Source organism: Mustela lutreola, chromosome 2 (genome assembly GCF_030435805.1).
Source record: "Mustela lutreola isolate mMusLut2 chromosome 2, mMusLut2.pri, whole genome shotgun sequence".
Taxonomy (NCBI): Eukaryota; Metazoa; Chordata; class Mammalia; order Carnivora; family Mustelidae; genus Mustela; species Mustela lutreola.
In genome coordinates, this window is record NC_081291.1 from 5,278,750 (window position 1) to 5,294,275 (window position 15,526).

Consider the following 15,526-nt stretch of genomic DNA (forward strand, 5'->3'; position numbering starts at 1 on the left):
AAAAGGTGGAAGAGGCTCCCTCTAGAAGATTTTATAAGCCTTACTCAGAGCCAGACAAATGATTTATTAATCCATGCAGATCATCCCTGCGAGCAAGCGGCCAACCCAGATATCCAGGACCCTGTAAACAAACCCAAAGATGAGATACTGAGGGGCCGCCCAGCAACTCCCTCCCGGGTCTTCCAAATCTCAATAGCCTCTTTCTACACTTCCCACCCCATGAGCCTCTCACGCCATGGACTTGGGAAGCCTCCCTACTACCACCAAGGAAGGGTCTAATAGGCCTGCCGATCCCCACCCCTGTCCCGCACTCACCAACTCCAAGTTCAGCGTAACCTCCGAGCTTCTCGCTCTGACTCCAGCAGGGTGAGCACGTCGCCCTCGCGCACGGGGCCTTTCACGTTGCGGATGATGGAGCGGCTCGTGTCGTCCATGAACTCCACGCGCACCTACGGGGCCCACCCCGAGGACGCCAACGAGTCAGCTCGAGCCGCAGATAGGCACCGCGGGCTGGGCAACAGGTTTCGATTCAAAGGACGTTGTAGGGACCCACCCAGAGATACTTAAAAAGGGGGCTGCGCCTGGGAGGCAGAGCAGAGCCAGGAGAGAAACCCGAGAGAGACAAGTCGCGGAGAACAAAGTTCTCGAGCGGGAAGAGCAGCCACCAGGAGGGCCAGCGGCAGCTCCAGTCCTGTTCGGGAGAGGGACACACTCAGCAGGGCATGGAGCCACAAAGAGATCGCTGGGACCGGCTAAGCCACAAGAAAGAGGAACGTCAGAGTACTATATACGGACTCCGGTTTTCAGGGTCCAGCTGGCCAGGCAGTCAGCAGGGCTCAGACCCTGGGGCGTCCCCACCCGCGTGCTCACCTGTGTGCACTGTCCCTGCGAGCCGGTCCTGCCCAGAACTTTGGTGACCTAGCGGAGGGAAGCTGCGATCAGACCTAGGCAGCCCGAGCCCGCCACCCCATGTCTCTTCATCCCGGGCCCCCCAAAACAGGACTCCCCACCTCACCCTGGCCAACTTGATGGGCTGCACACGGCTCGTGTCCATAATGGCGGCGCGGCGGCGGTCGGGCGGAGAGGGGTCACGTGCTCCGAGGAGACCTTTTATAGTACATCCTAGCCCCGCCTGCCCATCCTCTCGCGAGACCGCGTACGTTCTTCCCAGCAGCCCTCGCGGTAGGGACGTCACCGGCGTCCTTCAGTGCAAACGGAAGATGGCGTCCGCCACTCGCTTCATCCAGCGGCTGCGGAACTGGGCGTCGGGGGTGCGCGGGGCGGAAGGGGCCAAACGGGGAGGCTGAGGGTTGCGTGCGCCTTGGACCCGCTCCCACTAGTCCCCTTCTTTCTGCACCCTTGGGCCTGAGGCTTTTAGTACCGAGATCCCCTTAGGTCGGAACCCGTGTCTCAGCCCGGGACCCCCAACTCGTGACTGCCTCAGCCAACACAAGCAACTGCACCCCAGCCCTGGACCCATTCTGGACTGAAATCTATCTAGTCCCGGACCTTCTTAACTTTGTATTCTGAGGCCCCGGCCTTAGCTTTCGTCTTTACCTCTAGGGCCCACATCCCTGTACCATCTCCGTCCGACCTTCCCTTCTACACCCCTGGGATGCCCCGTTCCCTCGCTCTCTCCTCTCCTGGAGGACCCTGCGGGTTGACTGCCTTCCTCTCCCCCCCCCCCCCTCCCACAGCACGATTTGCAGTCGAAGTTGCAGCTGCGCTACCAGGAGATCTCCAAGCGGTGAGCAAGCCCCGCTCGCTGCCTACACTCTGGCCTTGTCCTGTTATCTATTTTTTTTTTTAAGGTTTTTAAAATTTATTTGACAGAGATCACAAGTCGGCAGAGAGGCAGGCGGTTGGTGGGGGGAGCAGGCTCCCTGCTGAGCAGAGAGCCTGATGCGGGGCTGGATTCCAGGACCCTGAGATCATGACCTGAGCCAAAGGCAGAGGCTTAACCCACTGAGCCACCCAGGCGCCCCTTTGTCCTGTTATTCTTAACATGGGGAACAAAATGCTTGTCCTTTAGGTCCCCAGTTTGCTGGACCGGCATCTTCCCTCCTGCCCCTGGCAGGCTGTGGAAGCAGAGGTTTGCTTTTAACTTTCCTGTACTCACAGCCGGCTGCTCGTGATATAGTTAGGTTGGACATGAATTCAGAGTGGGGATCGTGTAGCTGTGGAGTCCTCAGTGTGGTCCTGCCAGTTAGGGTTATCATCCTCAAGCTACAAATGAAAAAATGTGAGTTTCAGAGAGACGATCGAGCATTTTCTTAAAGTCACTCAGAAGCTAGAAAGTGACAGCTGGGATTTGAACCCATAGGTGCCTTGATTCCAAACTCATTTAAAATGGGCAAAAATTACTTAATATTTATAAGCCCCTGCCATGTCCTCAGGGATACCAGGACCAAGAAGAAAAGTTATCCCCATTCCTTTCACAGAGCTCAAGTTCTAGAAAGAGAAAGATATAGTAGGGAAATAAATGCAACAGGTAAAGAGCATTCTGGAATGCTCTGAAGACAAACTAAGTTAGAGTCAGCTGTGGGGTGGCTACATTAGGTCAATTGGTCAGGAAAGGTCCTTTTTTCTGGGATTGACATTTGAATGACCAGAGTAATGAGCCAAATGGTCATGATTGAAAGAACATTCTGAACGGAGGGAACAGTATGTGCCAAGGCTGTTGAGGCCTGACAGAGCCAGAAGTAGGAAGGAGGTCTGTGGCTAGAACACTTGGAGGGAAGGAGGGATATCAGTATATTGGAAGTCAGAGGAGTAGGCAAAGGTAAGGCAGCCATTGAGAATTAGCACGAAAGGAAGACAACTAGCATTTGAATAACCAAACTTATGTGAATGTCTACCTGTTACAACTAATTCCAAATATCAGAAGTTTCAGGTTGCTTTCTATCCAGGGTAGTTGGTAGACCAGTTGAGGAAAAGGATTTATAAAATTTACAAACTTCCTTAGGGCCTGGCGCCCCCTAGTGATTCCTTTGTGTCTCTTGGGCGTGTGGTTTTTAACCTTTCTGCTAGGTGGCAGAAAGCTATGGCCCACCCACCGAGGGTGGGGGGGGGTGTCCTCTGCACTCTAGGGGTTAAGCAAATGCTAACTGCCACACAGGATAGTGCCCCCCCCCCCCGCTTTTAAGATTTTATTTCTAAGTAATCTGTACACCAAACATGGTGCTTGAACTCACAACCCAGAGATCGAGAGTCACACAGCATGGGTGACTCAGTCATTAAGCGTCTGCCTGTGGCTCAGGTCATGCGTGCCACCGCATTCAGCTCCTGGTTCAGCGGGAAGCCTGATTCTCCCTCTCCCACTCCCCCTGCTTGTTTTCCCTCTCTGGCTATGTCTCTCTGTCAAATAAATAAAATCTTAAAAAAAGCGTCGCATGCACCACTGACCAGGCCAGCCAGGTACCCGAGGATATTGCTTTTACTTATTTACTCCAAAGATCTGATTGATTGATTGATTGTTTGATAGCGAGCATGCACACACGTGTGAACTGGGGGCAGGACAGAAGCAGGAGAAAGAGCATCTCAAGCAGAGGCATACTGAGCGCAGAGCCTGATGTGGGGACCTGAGATCATGCCCTGAGCCAAAACCAAAAGTGGGACACTTAACCGACTGAGCCACACGGTGCCCCAGGATATTGCTTTTAATACCAAATTTTTATATTTTTATGTATATTTCTCATTTTTTTAATACAATGGCTGTTGCTTGTTTTTAAAAAAAAACTTAAATCCTGGCAAAACGGCTAACCAATTATTGTAAATTAATTAGTTAAACCAATTACTGTAAAACAGGGTTGAATGAAGATCCGGTGATTTTATGATTTCTCTTATTTTCTCTGTCTTCTCCTCTCTGCTATGTTTTCCAGGGAGGCTTCTCTCTTGTTTTGAGGTTAGCATTTCCATTTTAGGCTTCTGGCTTCTTTGTAAAGAAGGTTTTACAAAGGCTTTAGCCCAACCCAGGGCAGAGCTCTGTTCACTCGTCCAGCCCTGACTATAGTGTTGGTGACCAGGCAGGAAATGCAGAGACCTCAGAGGACAAGGTGCTATTTGAGTAGTAAGCCTTGATCCCAGCATGGTTCTTCAGAGTTCCTGAGGTAACGGGAAGCCCAGGAGTTCTGTAGCCTGGCTTTTGGGAACAAAGACCCTCAGAACACACAATGCACGAGGTCTGGGGCTGTCCTGCAGCTGGAAGTGAGGCCAGATGGAAGCTTTGGGCCATGGTGGAGTGGGAACAGGCCTGGGTGTCCAATCTGGGCTGCCCTCTTCCCTGAGAAGTCTCAGAAAAAGGTCCTCCATGCATTTGGGGCATATCTAGGCCTTGCCTTCCAGCACCTTCCCACCCGAAGCAGAGACTGCTACCTGCTTCAGGGCCCTGGATCCTCCCTAGCCATGCATCCACGACAGCGGATCAAGGAATTGTCCTGGCCTGCAGCAGTGATGGAGGCAGCCCAGGCCAGTGTAGCCAGGAAGAGTGACTTTATATTAGGGCTGCCTGGGGGGCTCAGTTAAGCGTCCGACTCTCGGTTTCCGCTCAGGTCATGATCTTGGGGTCGTGGGATCAAGGCCCATGTTGGGCTCTGTGCACAGTGGGGAGTCTGCTTCAGAATCTTTATGTGAGCGTGCACACTTGCATTCGCTCTCTCAAATAAATAAAATTTCTTAAAGTGATTTTCTGTTTGCTTCAATGGTGATGTTTTTTTTCCCGCAGAACTCAGCCTCCTCCCAAGCTCCCCGTGGGCCCTAGCCACAAGCTCTCCAATAACCACTACTGCACTCGCGATGGCCGCCGGGAAGCTGTGCCGCCCTCAGTCATCATGTCCTCCCAGAAGGTACTGGCGTCCGGCAAGCCTGCGGAGAGGTGAGGACCCCACAGTCCGGAACCAGCCCTTTCTCTTGCTTGTGCTTTTCAAGGGCCCACTGAGCGTCACCTGTGTCAGGAACTGTGCTGTGGGGGCTTTTCATGGGAGAGCTCTGTTCATCCCTACCCAGCCCAGAGTAACGGTTGGGGCCTCAGCCTGGGCTGCATTTCCTACAAAGCAAATGAAGCTCTGTGCTCCCATCAAGGGCTCTGGGAGAAGCCCAGGCCTTGTTTTTGCAATTTTTTTTTTTTTGAAATGGAGGTGTTAATTGACCTATAACATTATGTGAGTTTCGGGTGCACAAGGTAAAGATTTGGTATTTGCATACATTGTGCGTGTACGTGTATGTATGTGTATATATATACATATACACATACCACCACCACATTTTCTTTGAACTCCTTTTCTTCTTTTTTTTTTTTTTTTTTAAAGATTTTATTTATTTATTTGAGAGAGAGACAGTGAGAGAGAGCATGAGCGAGGAGAAAGTCAGAAAGAGAAGCCGACTCCCCATGGAGCTGGGAGCCCGATGCGGGACTCGATCCCGAGACTCCAGGATCATGACCTGAGCCGAAGGCAGTCGTCCAGCCAACTGAGCCACCCAGGTGTCCCTCTTTGAACTCTTCTTAAAGAAAGAATTGTATTTTCTTTTCAAGTAGGCTCCACGCCCAACATGGGGCTCAAACTCAGGACCCTAAGATCCAGAGTCGGCTGCTTCACTGACTGAAGCAGCCAGGCGCCCCAAAGAAAGAATCGTGTAAATCTCAGGTCCCTTAAAACCCAGTTTGGTCTGTGGCCTCAGGTGCCTTCTCTCAAATAAAAGGGGATGATAATAGTATCTACTTTAGGGAGTGTATCTCAGTACACTGAGCTGCTGTGACAGTAGCATAGACTGCTGTGGCTTATAAACAACAGAAACCTCTTTGGCACACTTCTGGAGGCTGGGAAGTCCAGGATCAAGGTGCTGGCAGGTTCTGTGTCTGGCGAGTGCACTCTTCTTGATTCGCAGATGGCATTTTCTTTCTCTGTCCTCACGTGGTAGAAGGGTAAGGGGTGTCTGGGGTCTCTTATGAGGGCACTAATCCCATTCATGAGGGCTCCTCCCTTAGGACCTAATCACCTCCCAAGAGCCCTGCCTCCAAATGCCGTCATGTTGGGGGTTGAGATTTCAGCAGGAGTTTGGGAGGCACAAAACATTGAGTCTATAGCAGAGTTGTTAGGAAGTTTAATCTTCATAGTTAATATTTGTAAGGTTTTAGAATGGAGTCGGCTCTGCCTGCCTACTGATCCCTCCACAAGTTGGGCAGTGATGGCTCCTGTTGCAGAAGAGGAAATCAAGACACAGAGAGGCCATGTGACCTATCTGGGTCACACAGCTAGTGAGGAGCAGAAGCAGGATTTCAGACCAGTTTGCTCAGCCCCCCAGTGGTGTCTGGGCTCTACAGCTGGTTCATCGTATGGTCTGCAGCCAGTGTTCCGTCCTTCTTCTTTTTTTTTTTTTTAAAGATTTTTATTTTATTTATTTGACAGACAGAGATCACAAGTAGGCAGAGCGGCAGGAAGAGAGAGAGGAGGAAGCAGGCTCCCCGCTGAGCAGAGAGCCCGATGTGGGGCTTGATCCCAGAACCCTGGGATCATGACCTAAGCTGAAGGCAGAGGCTTTAACCCACTGAGCCACCCAGGTGCCCCGTTCCGTCCTTCTTGAGCCTTAGTTTCTACATCTGTAAAATGGGAGGGTGGGCTTGCAGTGTGGTGAGATCTGTAAGGTGATGAGGCCAGGCAAGACCTGCTGTGTTAGAACTCCGTGAATGGCCAATGTCATGGTCCTTGTTACCTTCTGATTCTCCAGAGTCCAGCACCAGACTGGCACACTACCAAGTTCCCCCCACAGCCCCTCACCTGCTCCTGGGATGCCTGACTTTCCTAGGGAGGCCACTTCTGTCTCTTATACCTCCTTCAGACCCCTGGGAGGGCGGGCAGCCCTGGAACCCCTGCTCTTGGGGGTCTTTTGCACAAGAGAACCTCCCCACCGCCTCCTCTCCTTAGTTGGCTGAGCATGCGCCAGCCTCTCCGGCCCAAGGCACCAGGGGCCCAGGGGCTTGGGTGTCTCTGGACACCCTCCTTGGATTTGTTGCTAGTGTCTCTCTTGGGGCTCACTGTGGGTCAAATGGTGCATTCTTTTTTTTTTTTCCTCTTTTTTTTTTTTAAGATTGATTGATTTTAGAGAGAGAGCTGGCACATGCATGCACACACGAGCAGGGGGAGAGTCGGGAGCAGGGTGGTGGGGACAGACTCCCCACTCAGCCGGGAGCCTGATGCGGGGCTGTCTTAGGACCCTGAGATCATGACCTGAACTGAAACCAAGAGTCCGACGCCTAGCTGACTAAACCACCCGGGCTCCCCAAACAGAGTATTTACCAATTGCACTTGACTCTCAGCCTCATTAGACTGAGGCCCGGTCTTACCGCTCTGCCAGGGTACGGGCAGTGCCTGCCACGTGTCAAGTGCTCAGCACCCGAGGGGGAGAGAGCAGTGGGCACCCGTCACCTGATTGCTTGGCCCTTTTGCCAGTATCCTATTTGGGGGCAACAGGAGTGGGGTGCTTGTCCACCCTGGGGCCACAAGTGGGAGGGGGTACTAGAGGAGGCGGCCAGCCCTTCATGGCTGCCTTTGAGCTCAGGAGCCAGGCAGGCTGACTGGGCATTAAGTAGGGGCTTGGGTGGGTAGGGGGCTGGCCAGCTCCCAGCGAGGGTTGGCTGACCCTCTGGGGGACCCCAGTGAAGGCGTCTGGGCATTCTGAAACACGCTCCTGCTGGCCTGCACACAGTCCTGGCAGGCCTGGTCTTGCTGGGCGCAGGTGTGGGGCTCCCTCAGATCCGCCCACGCTGCTCTCCAGAGACCTGGCCCTAACCAAAGTCTCTTCCCTTCCAGCTCGGCCGCAGCTGCCACTGAGAAGAAGGCTGTGTCACCAGCCCCTCCCATGAAGAGGTGGGAGCTGTCCAAAGACCAGCCTTACCTGTGACTCTGCTCCCAGGGCCACCTGAGTGCTTCCCCTCCGTGTGTTCCTTCCAAGGAGAACGCGACCTAATTTATGACAAATACACGCAGCTCTCCAGTGTCACTTCTGTTCTGACTTTTTTTTTTTTTTTTTTAAGATTTTATTTATTTATTTGACAGAGAGATCACAAGTAGTCGGAGAGGTAGGCAGAGAGAGAGAGAGGGAAGCAGGCTCCCCGCTGAACAGGGAGCCCGATGCGGGACTCGATCCCAGGACCCTGAGATCATGACCCGAGCTGAAGGCAGCGGCTTAATCCACTGAGCCACCCAGGTGCCCCCTCTTCTGACTTTTTGAAGCTGCATACGACTTCCTGGATTTCCTGGGGAAGTTGGTGCCCATTCTGTTCACTCTGCCAGCGCTCCAGGGTGGCAGGAGGGAGAGGGGTTCCTGAGCTTCAGGGTGACACGCTGTCACTGGGCACCGAGTCTGATGCCATGGGGTCCAGAGGCTCTGGTGTTGTCACCATCCCTTCTTGGGGGCCTGGCTAACCTAGAGATCAATAGGCTGGGTTCTAGGACCTTTGGATGTTTGGGGGGCACTGACTGTGAAGGACCCCGGGGCTGAACGCAAGCTGCTCCCTTAGGTTTCTCGCGTTCCCATTGCTGTTGTTCATGTAGACACCAGCCAGCGCCCTTCCACGGCTGCCCCCATCTGGCCTGGAATGCCCTGCAGCTTCATGGGGGTGACCGAGGACTGCAGGGCAACTCCCAGAGAAGGCTCACCTAGAACAGGTGAAGAAAGGCCTCCCTGAACCAGATACCTACCTACCTACCTACCTTTCTTTCTTTCTTTCTTCTTTCTTTTTTTTAAAAGATTTTATTTATTTGACAGAGATCACAAGTAGGCAGAGAGGCAGGCAGAGAGAGGCGGGGTGGGGGGAGGGGTGGGGTTGGGGGAGGGTGGGGTGGGTGGGAAGCAATGCACGCTGGATCCCAGGACCCTGAGATCATGACCTGAGCCAAAGGCAAAGGCTTAAGCCACCCAGGCACCCCATGAACCAGAAACCTTTCATTGTGGGCTTGGGGAGCAAGGTGGAGTCAGCCTAGGAAAAGAAGGGGCTGGTACTTGTGGAGGAATGAGATGTTGAGTGAAAGCCAGAAAAACCAGGTCTGTCCGAAGGAACAATGGGGAGCCATGTAGGGACCTCAAGTGGGGGCGTGACATGGCTGCCCTGCGGAAGAACCCCACAGTCCTTCAGTGGGTGAAGAGATGTAGGAAGATCTGGGTGTTGCTACTGCGCTGCTCTCAGGAAGCCAAGAGCAAGGCAGGTTGTATCTTGGAGCCTCAGAGTTGGCAATAGAAATGCTAAAAGCTCACCTGGGAGAAAACCCCAGGCTGCAGCCCCCTGGGCAGGTTTTCTGGAGGAGGTGGGACTCTGATTAGAGCAAAGGCTGAGTCAGATTCAGGAAAGAGATTGGTAGGGAGAGGAAGTCTGGGCAGGTTGTAATTAGGTCACAAGGAAGGCTTCCCTGAGGGCTTCCACAGACTGATATGCCAATGGAGGTTTCTGAATAGTTCGGTGACACAGACTTGAAGTTTTGCAAGGGAGTGGGGGTGGGAAGGAGGTCTGACACCTAAGGTCTGTGCACCAGGTACTGTTTTGAACGCTCTGGGGATCTCGGCTCCTTTGTGGAACAATCCTGGGAGGTCATGGATGATGCCACACCCCCTCAGCAGAAAAACAGGAATGGAAGGACAAGAACTTGCTCAGGCTCAATGACATTGAACCTGACAGCTGATGAGTCTGCCTAACAACTATAGATCCATGGCATCTTCAGCTTTTATCCCTGCACCCCAGAGACCCCTGAGCCTCAAAGATGGGGCACTCCCCACCTCTGCCATGCACAGTCCTGTTTGTCAGCTTTCCATCTGCCTCTGCACCTGTACACCTTTGCCTCTTAACCCATTTTCCCTGGGATATCTGGGAGTTTTTTTTTTTTTTTAATTTTTTTTTAAAGATTTTATTTTTATTTGACAGAGAGAAATCACAAGTAGTTGGAGAAGCAGGCAGAGAGAGAGAGGAGGAAGCAGGCTCCCTGCCAAGCAGAGAGCCCCATGCGGGACTCGATCCCAGGACCCTGAGATCATGACCTGAGCCGAAGGCAGCGGCTTAACCCACTGAGCCACCCAGGCACCCCGAGTTTTTTTTTTTTAAACAACAAAAAACCCCAACAGACACATATACACACTCCAAAAGCAGCTATAACTTTCAACATTTTCAAATAGTGAAGCTTGCCAACAACCTGCAAACAGAGCCCCTTGTGGGAAAACTCGGGATGCTTAGTGTTGCTTCCCAGGAACCGGGGGTGGGGGTTTGGGGTGGGGGGGTCAATGCTTGTACACCTAACACTGAGGGCGCACCACTTGTCTGGGGTTCTGCTGGCAGTCCACCTGTTGCCTCTTCTGAAGGCAGAGCTATTGATAAAGTATTTATTTTCAAGAAAACTCAGCCACTCATTGGCTAGAAAGTCTGTAGAAGGTTTTTTTTTTTTGTTTGTTTGTTTGTTTGTTTGTTTTTAAAGATTTTATTTGACACAGAGCGCACAAGTAGGCAGAGCCGCAGGGAGAGGGAGAAGCAAGCTCCCCGCTGAGCGGGAAGCCCAATGCAAGGCTTGATCCCAGGACCCTAAGGATCGTGACCCCAGGGAAAGGCGGACGCTTAACCGACTGAGTCCCCCAGTAGCCCCAGAAGATTTGTATTTTATGTGCCTATGGATTAAGCACAAGAAGAGAAAGCCCATGGGCGGCCTTCGTGTATCTTGTTCTGGAAGAATACGACCTACTTCCCGGTGAGGAAGACTGAAGGAGGCAGTGGGCGTGGGTGAGCGCTCCCAGGTGCGAGGGACAGGACCCCTGATGGAACTTCTGGAAGTATTTCATTCACTTATTCACTAAATATTGAAGAGCCCGTTATGGTGGCAGACCCTGTGCTGGGCACTGGGGACGCAGTGAACAACACAGCACTCCTGTCCTACCACTGACCTTCTAGTGGGTCAAGAGACACTAAGTCAAAGTGAGCAAAGTAGCAAAGGCTGGGTGCAGAAGAGAAGCTGGAGGAGGCAGAGGCTGGAGCGTGCCTCAGGGGATGGCTGCCATATTAACTATAATAATTAGACAGTCACATTTGCCGCAGGACTCATACGACGCTTTCGATGTTGTGAGTAGACACCGACGAGTTCCCTTACATCCCCACAGTTTCTAACTTCAAACGGGCCTGGATTTTTCCATAGACCTTGTCACTGGGAAAAGTGGGTTAGAGCCTCAAATTGTGGGTCTCCTCGTATTCGGACCTTTACGGTAGGCGTATCCGGGGGCGCCGCACTTCTTCCAGGCGTGGGCCCCGCCCCCGACGGCGGCGCGCGTGCGCGGGGATAAAAGCGAGGCCGGGTCGGCGCGTGGTCAGTTCCAGGGCAGGGGCGGTGCGGCGAGGAGCTGCATGGCGCAGGGCGGAGTGCGGCGGCCGGCAGCCCTGGGCCTGGCTCTGCGGCTGCTGCTCGGCTTTGGGCTGGGCCTGCAGGCAGCCCCGACCCCGATGCCGACCCAGTCCTTGGCCCAGGCCCCAGGTGAGTGAGCTCCGCGCCCCGCGCACCCCTCCGCCGGCCCGCCCCGCGCCCCGGCGGCGCCTCGCTATTGGCTGTGCCGCTCGCGGGTCCCGGACACTCCCCCCGCACGTGGCTTGAGACTCTGGCGTGCCGGGAGCCTGGCCCTTGAGCCAGCCATCCCCAGAGAGCGATCGTCGCCTGGGTGACCCTGACTGCTTCTCGCTGCCCGGCTTCTGCCTTCTCACACTCCACTCCCGCTCCGCTTTGGCGGACCCCTTTGTCACCTCCAAGCAGCCCTTCAGCCCAGCGTGGGCAGGAAGGCTTGCTGGAGGCTCCGGTTGTCCGACCTCTAACTGCATGGCCGGTCACCTGGCGCCTCTTGGCAGCCGCTGGGGCGAATATACCCCCGTCCGACCCCGAGGCCATATGGCAGAGTTTCCTGGGCCACCAGGCCCCACCCTCCCCATCCCTGCGCCTTGCTCCTCTGGCTTTAGAGAGCAAAAGGTTTCTCTCCCTCCCGGTAACCCCAGGCCCTTGGACACCTGCTCCTGGGCCTAAGTGATCTTGGTGGCCATCTCTGAGGTTCCCAGAGCGGTGGGATAGAGTGATCTCCCTGTAGGCACAGGTGACCCTCGCTTTCAGCTGGGAGCTCCCGTCTGATCTGGTCTCCTGGTTCATCCCAAAGACCTTGCCTTTACAGGCTAAATGTTCCTGGGTCCTTTAAGGGGGCAGGACTCACTTTAACCAAGTACCAAACTGCAAGTGGTCTCCTCCGGACCCTATGATAGGGACTTCTAGAGTGCTCGTTTTACAGGGGAGGGAACTGAGACTGGACGGAAAAGTCACCGGTCACTTTCATTTTTTCCCCCACTGGTCACTTCTAACTCCTGTCTGACCCCACAGCCCTATGAGGCCTGGTGTGCTGTGCTTTGCCCCCCCCCCCCCTCCCAGTGTCCAGGAAGAACCCACACTCCAGGGAGGGAGGTCTGGAGGTTTGCAGGGCTGAGAATGGCTAGGCCTGGAGAGGAAACCGCACCCAGAGATGGCCAGACACCCCCACCCTCGTGGGCGGGGAAGGAAGCCAGATCCAGGTCCGGCCATACCTCTTCCTGACTTCAAAAGCTCAGGGACTTTGTGGGCCACAGGTATCATTGTGCCCGGGGGCCTGTGGACAGACTGGCTCTGGGGAACAGGGGGTCTGGAGGCACAGGCCCAAGTAAAGGTGAAAGTGGCAAGAGTACCAGGATGGACTGGAGAGCCACTAGGTTGGGGTATTTGTGCCCCCCCCTTCTCTCCCACCACTGCACCCAAGAGAAGGGCCATTCCTTTCCTCCGTCTGTCAGACTCCCTCCTGCTGGCCCTCATTCTAGGCCGTCCGTGCTCCTCCAGATCAGCACGTAGCTTGAGCCTCACTGCCTGGGGCCCAGGAAGGCTCAGCTCTCATCAGGACACAGCCTGGACCTTGGTGTGACTCGTGTCTATATCGCCCTGGGCTTGCGGTCACGAGGTCCCGGGCCTGATCTCCACCACGTGTCCAGTCTGTGTGGATACCAGTTTGAGGACCGTTGTTACTGGGGGAAGGCAGAGCGTCAGGCCTCCCTGAGAGGTGCAGGAGACGCTTTCCGAGAAAGAAGCTGAGATCTGAAGGCTGAGAAGGAATCGCCAGTTGCAGAGTGGGGAGGCGAGAGGGAGGACTGGGCCAGGAACCTGCATAGGCAAAGTCCCCGAGGTGGGAACGAGCCAGTCAGGCCAGAGGGAGCTGGTTGAAGAGGGAGGCGGAGGGAGGCGGTGAGGTCCCGGAAGCGGTGGGGCTGGGCCAGGCCTTGCAACCCCACAGACAAAACGGATTTGGCACGAGAAGGGGGCATGGTTTTGAGCAGAGGGGGGGGCAAGGGCAGGTGACTAAATGATGTGGCTCTGTGGTCCCCAGTGTCCAAATGGAGATGGGGACGGGGCCTTGTGAGGAGGCGGCACGTTCAGGATGGGGAAGGTGGTTGGATCTGGGAGGAATTTAGGAGGTGAGTGGACAAGCCTTGCTAACTAAGCAGGTCCTCTGCCCAGGGCCTCAGTTTCCCCTTGGCTAAGCAGGTGGGATATAACGGGCCGTGCTGACCCTGACCACGGGCCTGGTGCGGGGCAGGCTTGGAGATGGCCGCTACCCCAGTGCTTTGACCTGTGGATCTTGGAGGGCCTCTTGGGGAGACCGTCTGGCCTGGAGCCTGTAAAGACTCTGGGATCAGTGAGACCTGGGTTCAGACCTGGACTCTGCCACCAGCGCTGCAGCCTGGGGCTTTGTCACTCTCCTCAGTGTCTTCCGCAGCATGGGCATGGCAGGAGAACCTGCGCTCCAGGCCTCCCACCGAGTAGGTCCTCCGCAAATGGTGGCTACCAGTGTCATTCCAGCGCCCTGGGACCTGGCCTGTCTCTAGTGGTCGCAGTCTGTAACCTCCATGCCCCTGGCGGAGGGAGCCAGGACTGGTGCCTCCCAGACCTCACTTGTGTGCTCCTTGTAGGCTCCTGCTCACCCACCAGCTTCCAGTGCCGCACGAGTGGCTTCTGCGTGCCCCTCATTCTGCGCTGCGACGGTGACCAGGACTGCCCCGACGGCAGCGATGAGGAGGACTGCAGTGAGTGGCTTCCCTCTGGGGTCGGGCCGCATGGGGTGAGGCGCTGGTGCAAGGGGTGTGGTCTTGGGGGTGATGGGGCGGGGCCTGAGAGTGGGCAGGGCTTACAAGAAGAGGTGGGTTGACTGAGAAGGGGACTTGGGGGTGGGGCTCGGGAAGAGGGGCTTGAAGGGAGGCTGGGCCTGGCAGGTGGAGCTCACAAGGGGGGGATCTTTAGGATGTGTGGATTTTCTAAGGTCACCTGTTCCTGGAAGGCAGGGCTTACAAGAAGGCTTGGTGGAGGGGCGTACCGCAGCACTGTTGGGTGGGTGTTTGGGACCTGACTGACCTTGTACCCCAGGTATCAAGCCTTGTGCCCAGGACGGAGAGTGCCAGCCACCCACTGGCAGCCCCTGCCCTTGTGACAACGTCGAGGACTGCCGAGATGGCATCCACGAGAACGGTCACAACTGCAGTTCCCAGCCCTGCCCGGCGGGGGAGCTCCGCTGCCTGCTGGGCGGTGCCTGTGTCCCACACACGTGGCTCTGCGATGGCCATCCCGACTGTCCCGACTCCAGTGATGAACTTGGCTGTGGTGTGTGCCCTGGGACCTCAGCGTGTCTGGAGGGGTGGGGTGGGCTGGCCGTTAGATAAGGACACTTGACACCCTCTGGTGGGTGACCAGGCTGAAAGTGTGGACACTTGCATCCACCTGGGCCTGCATCCCCTGGGGGCAGCGGGAGATGAGCCGCAAGGTCCCTCCCGCCCCCGTCCCCCGCATTTGGAACACATGTTTGTGTCCCCAGGGTCTCCCCGCCCACCCCCAGCTGCTGAATGCCTGGACTTATTGCAGGAACTGAGACCCTCCAGGAAGGGACTGCCACATCCACGGGGACTCCCGTGACCCCGCACAGTGTCCCTTCTCTCAGGAATGTCACAGCCACCCCCACTGGGGACGAGGACTCCGTCCAGTCTGGAAACCGGAGTGCTTGGGGGGTTATCGCAGCTGCGGGTAAGATGGCCAGGCCCTCCTCCTCCTGGGGCTTGGGGAGGACACAGGCTGCAAACGCCCCTCTCTGTGCGGCCAGCTCCTGCTCCTGCTGACCCCTGCCTGTCTGACCCCACAGTGGTGCTGAGTGCCGGTGTGGCCGCCATCTCCCTGTTCGTGCTGTCCCGGCTCTGTGCCCGTGGGCGCCTGCACCCGCTGGGGCTGCTGGTGGTCGTGAAGGAGTCGCTGCTGCTGTCAGACAGGAAGCCCTCGCTGCTCTGAGGACAAGCTCTTGCCACCCAGGCTCCCGGTCCCGGAGCGGCGACAGCTCTGGAGACCTGGTACATCAGCGGCGGCGTACGGGTGCTGGCACACCGGCCCTCAGCCATGGGTCCTTCTGGCCAGGCAGCACCGTGGAGCCGAGCTCCTGCAGCCGGTCCCAGAGAGGCTGGGGGTGCCGG

General features: G+C 55.6%; 3 protein-coding genes across 3 annotated transcripts; 2 read left to right on the top strand and 1 right to left on the bottom strand.

Annotated features, from left to right (window-relative positions):
• Positions 1-44: 44 nt before the first annotated feature.
• RPS28 (ribosomal protein S28) lies at positions 45-1,143 on the bottom strand. Its single transcript, XM_059159763.1, has 4 exons — positions 1,016-1,143; positions 871-918; positions 316-449; positions 45-121 (listed from the first exon to the last, which is right to left on the bottom strand). Exons 1-3 carry the CDS (start codon positions 1,052-1,054, stop codon positions 327-329), a joined length of 210 nt encoding a protein of 69 aa, XP_059015746.1. The 5' UTR covers positions 1,055-1,143; the 3' UTR covers positions 45-121; positions 316-326.
• A 14-nt stretch (positions 1,144-1,157) lies between these two features.
• On the top strand, positions 1,158-7,995 carry NDUFA7 (NADH:ubiquinone oxidoreductase subunit A7). The gene is made up of 4 exons (XM_059159761.1): positions 1,158-1,271; positions 1,698-1,747; positions 4,724-4,873; positions 7,806-7,995. Exons 1-4 carry the CDS (start codon positions 1,221-1,223, stop codon positions 7,894-7,896), a joined length of 342 nt encoding a protein of 113 aa, XP_059015744.1. The 5' UTR covers positions 1,158-1,220; the 3' UTR covers positions 7,897-7,995.
• A 3,294-nt stretch (positions 7,996-11,289) lies between these two features.
• Positions 11,290-15,499, top strand: CD320 (CD320 molecule). Its single transcript, XM_059159764.1, has 5 exons — positions 11,290-11,495; positions 13,988-14,101; positions 14,439-14,672; positions 14,931-15,089; positions 15,205-15,499. Exons 1-5 carry the CDS (start codon positions 11,369-11,371, stop codon positions 15,345-15,347), a joined length of 777 nt encoding a protein of 258 aa, XP_059015747.1. The 5' UTR covers positions 11,290-11,368; the 3' UTR covers positions 15,348-15,499.
• The last annotated feature ends 27 nt before the right edge of the window (positions 15,500-15,526 follow it).

Coding starts and splice junctions, on each gene's coding strand:
- NDUFA7 (XM_059159761.1), top strand. CDS start 1,221: ATGGCGTCCGCCACTCGCTTCATCCAGCGGCTGCGGAACTGGGCGTCG. Junction 1,272..1,697: donor TGCGGAACTGGGCGTCGGGG/GTGCGCGGGGCG, acceptor CCCCTCCCACAG/CACGATTTGCAGTCGAAGTT. Junction 1,748..4,723: donor TACCAGGAGATCTCCAAGCG/GTGAGCAAGCCC, acceptor TTTTTCCCGCAG/AACTCAGCCTCCTCCCAAGC.
- CD320 (XM_059159764.1), top strand. CDS start 11,369: ATGGCGCAGGGCGGAGTGCGGCGGCCGGCAGCCCTGGGCCTGGCTCTG. Junction 14,673..14,930: donor CAGTGATGAACTTGGCTGTG/GTGTGTGCCCTG, acceptor GACTTATTGCAG/GAACTGAGACCCTCCAGGAA. Junction 15,090..15,204: donor GGGGGTTATCGCAGCTGCGG/GTAAGATGGCCA, acceptor CTGACCCCACAG/TGGTGCTGAGTGCCGGTGTG.
- RPS28 (XM_059159763.1), bottom strand. CDS start 1,054: ATGGACACGAGCCGTGTGCAGCCCATCAAGTTGGCCAGG. Junction 919..1,015: donor AGCCCATCAAGTTGGCCAGG/GTGAGGTGGGGA, acceptor TCCCTCCGCTAG/GTCACCAAAGTTCTGGGCAG. Junction 450..870: donor CGCAGGGACAGTGCACACAG/GTGAGCACGCGG, acceptor TGGGCCCCGTAG/GTGCGCGTGGAGTTCATGGA.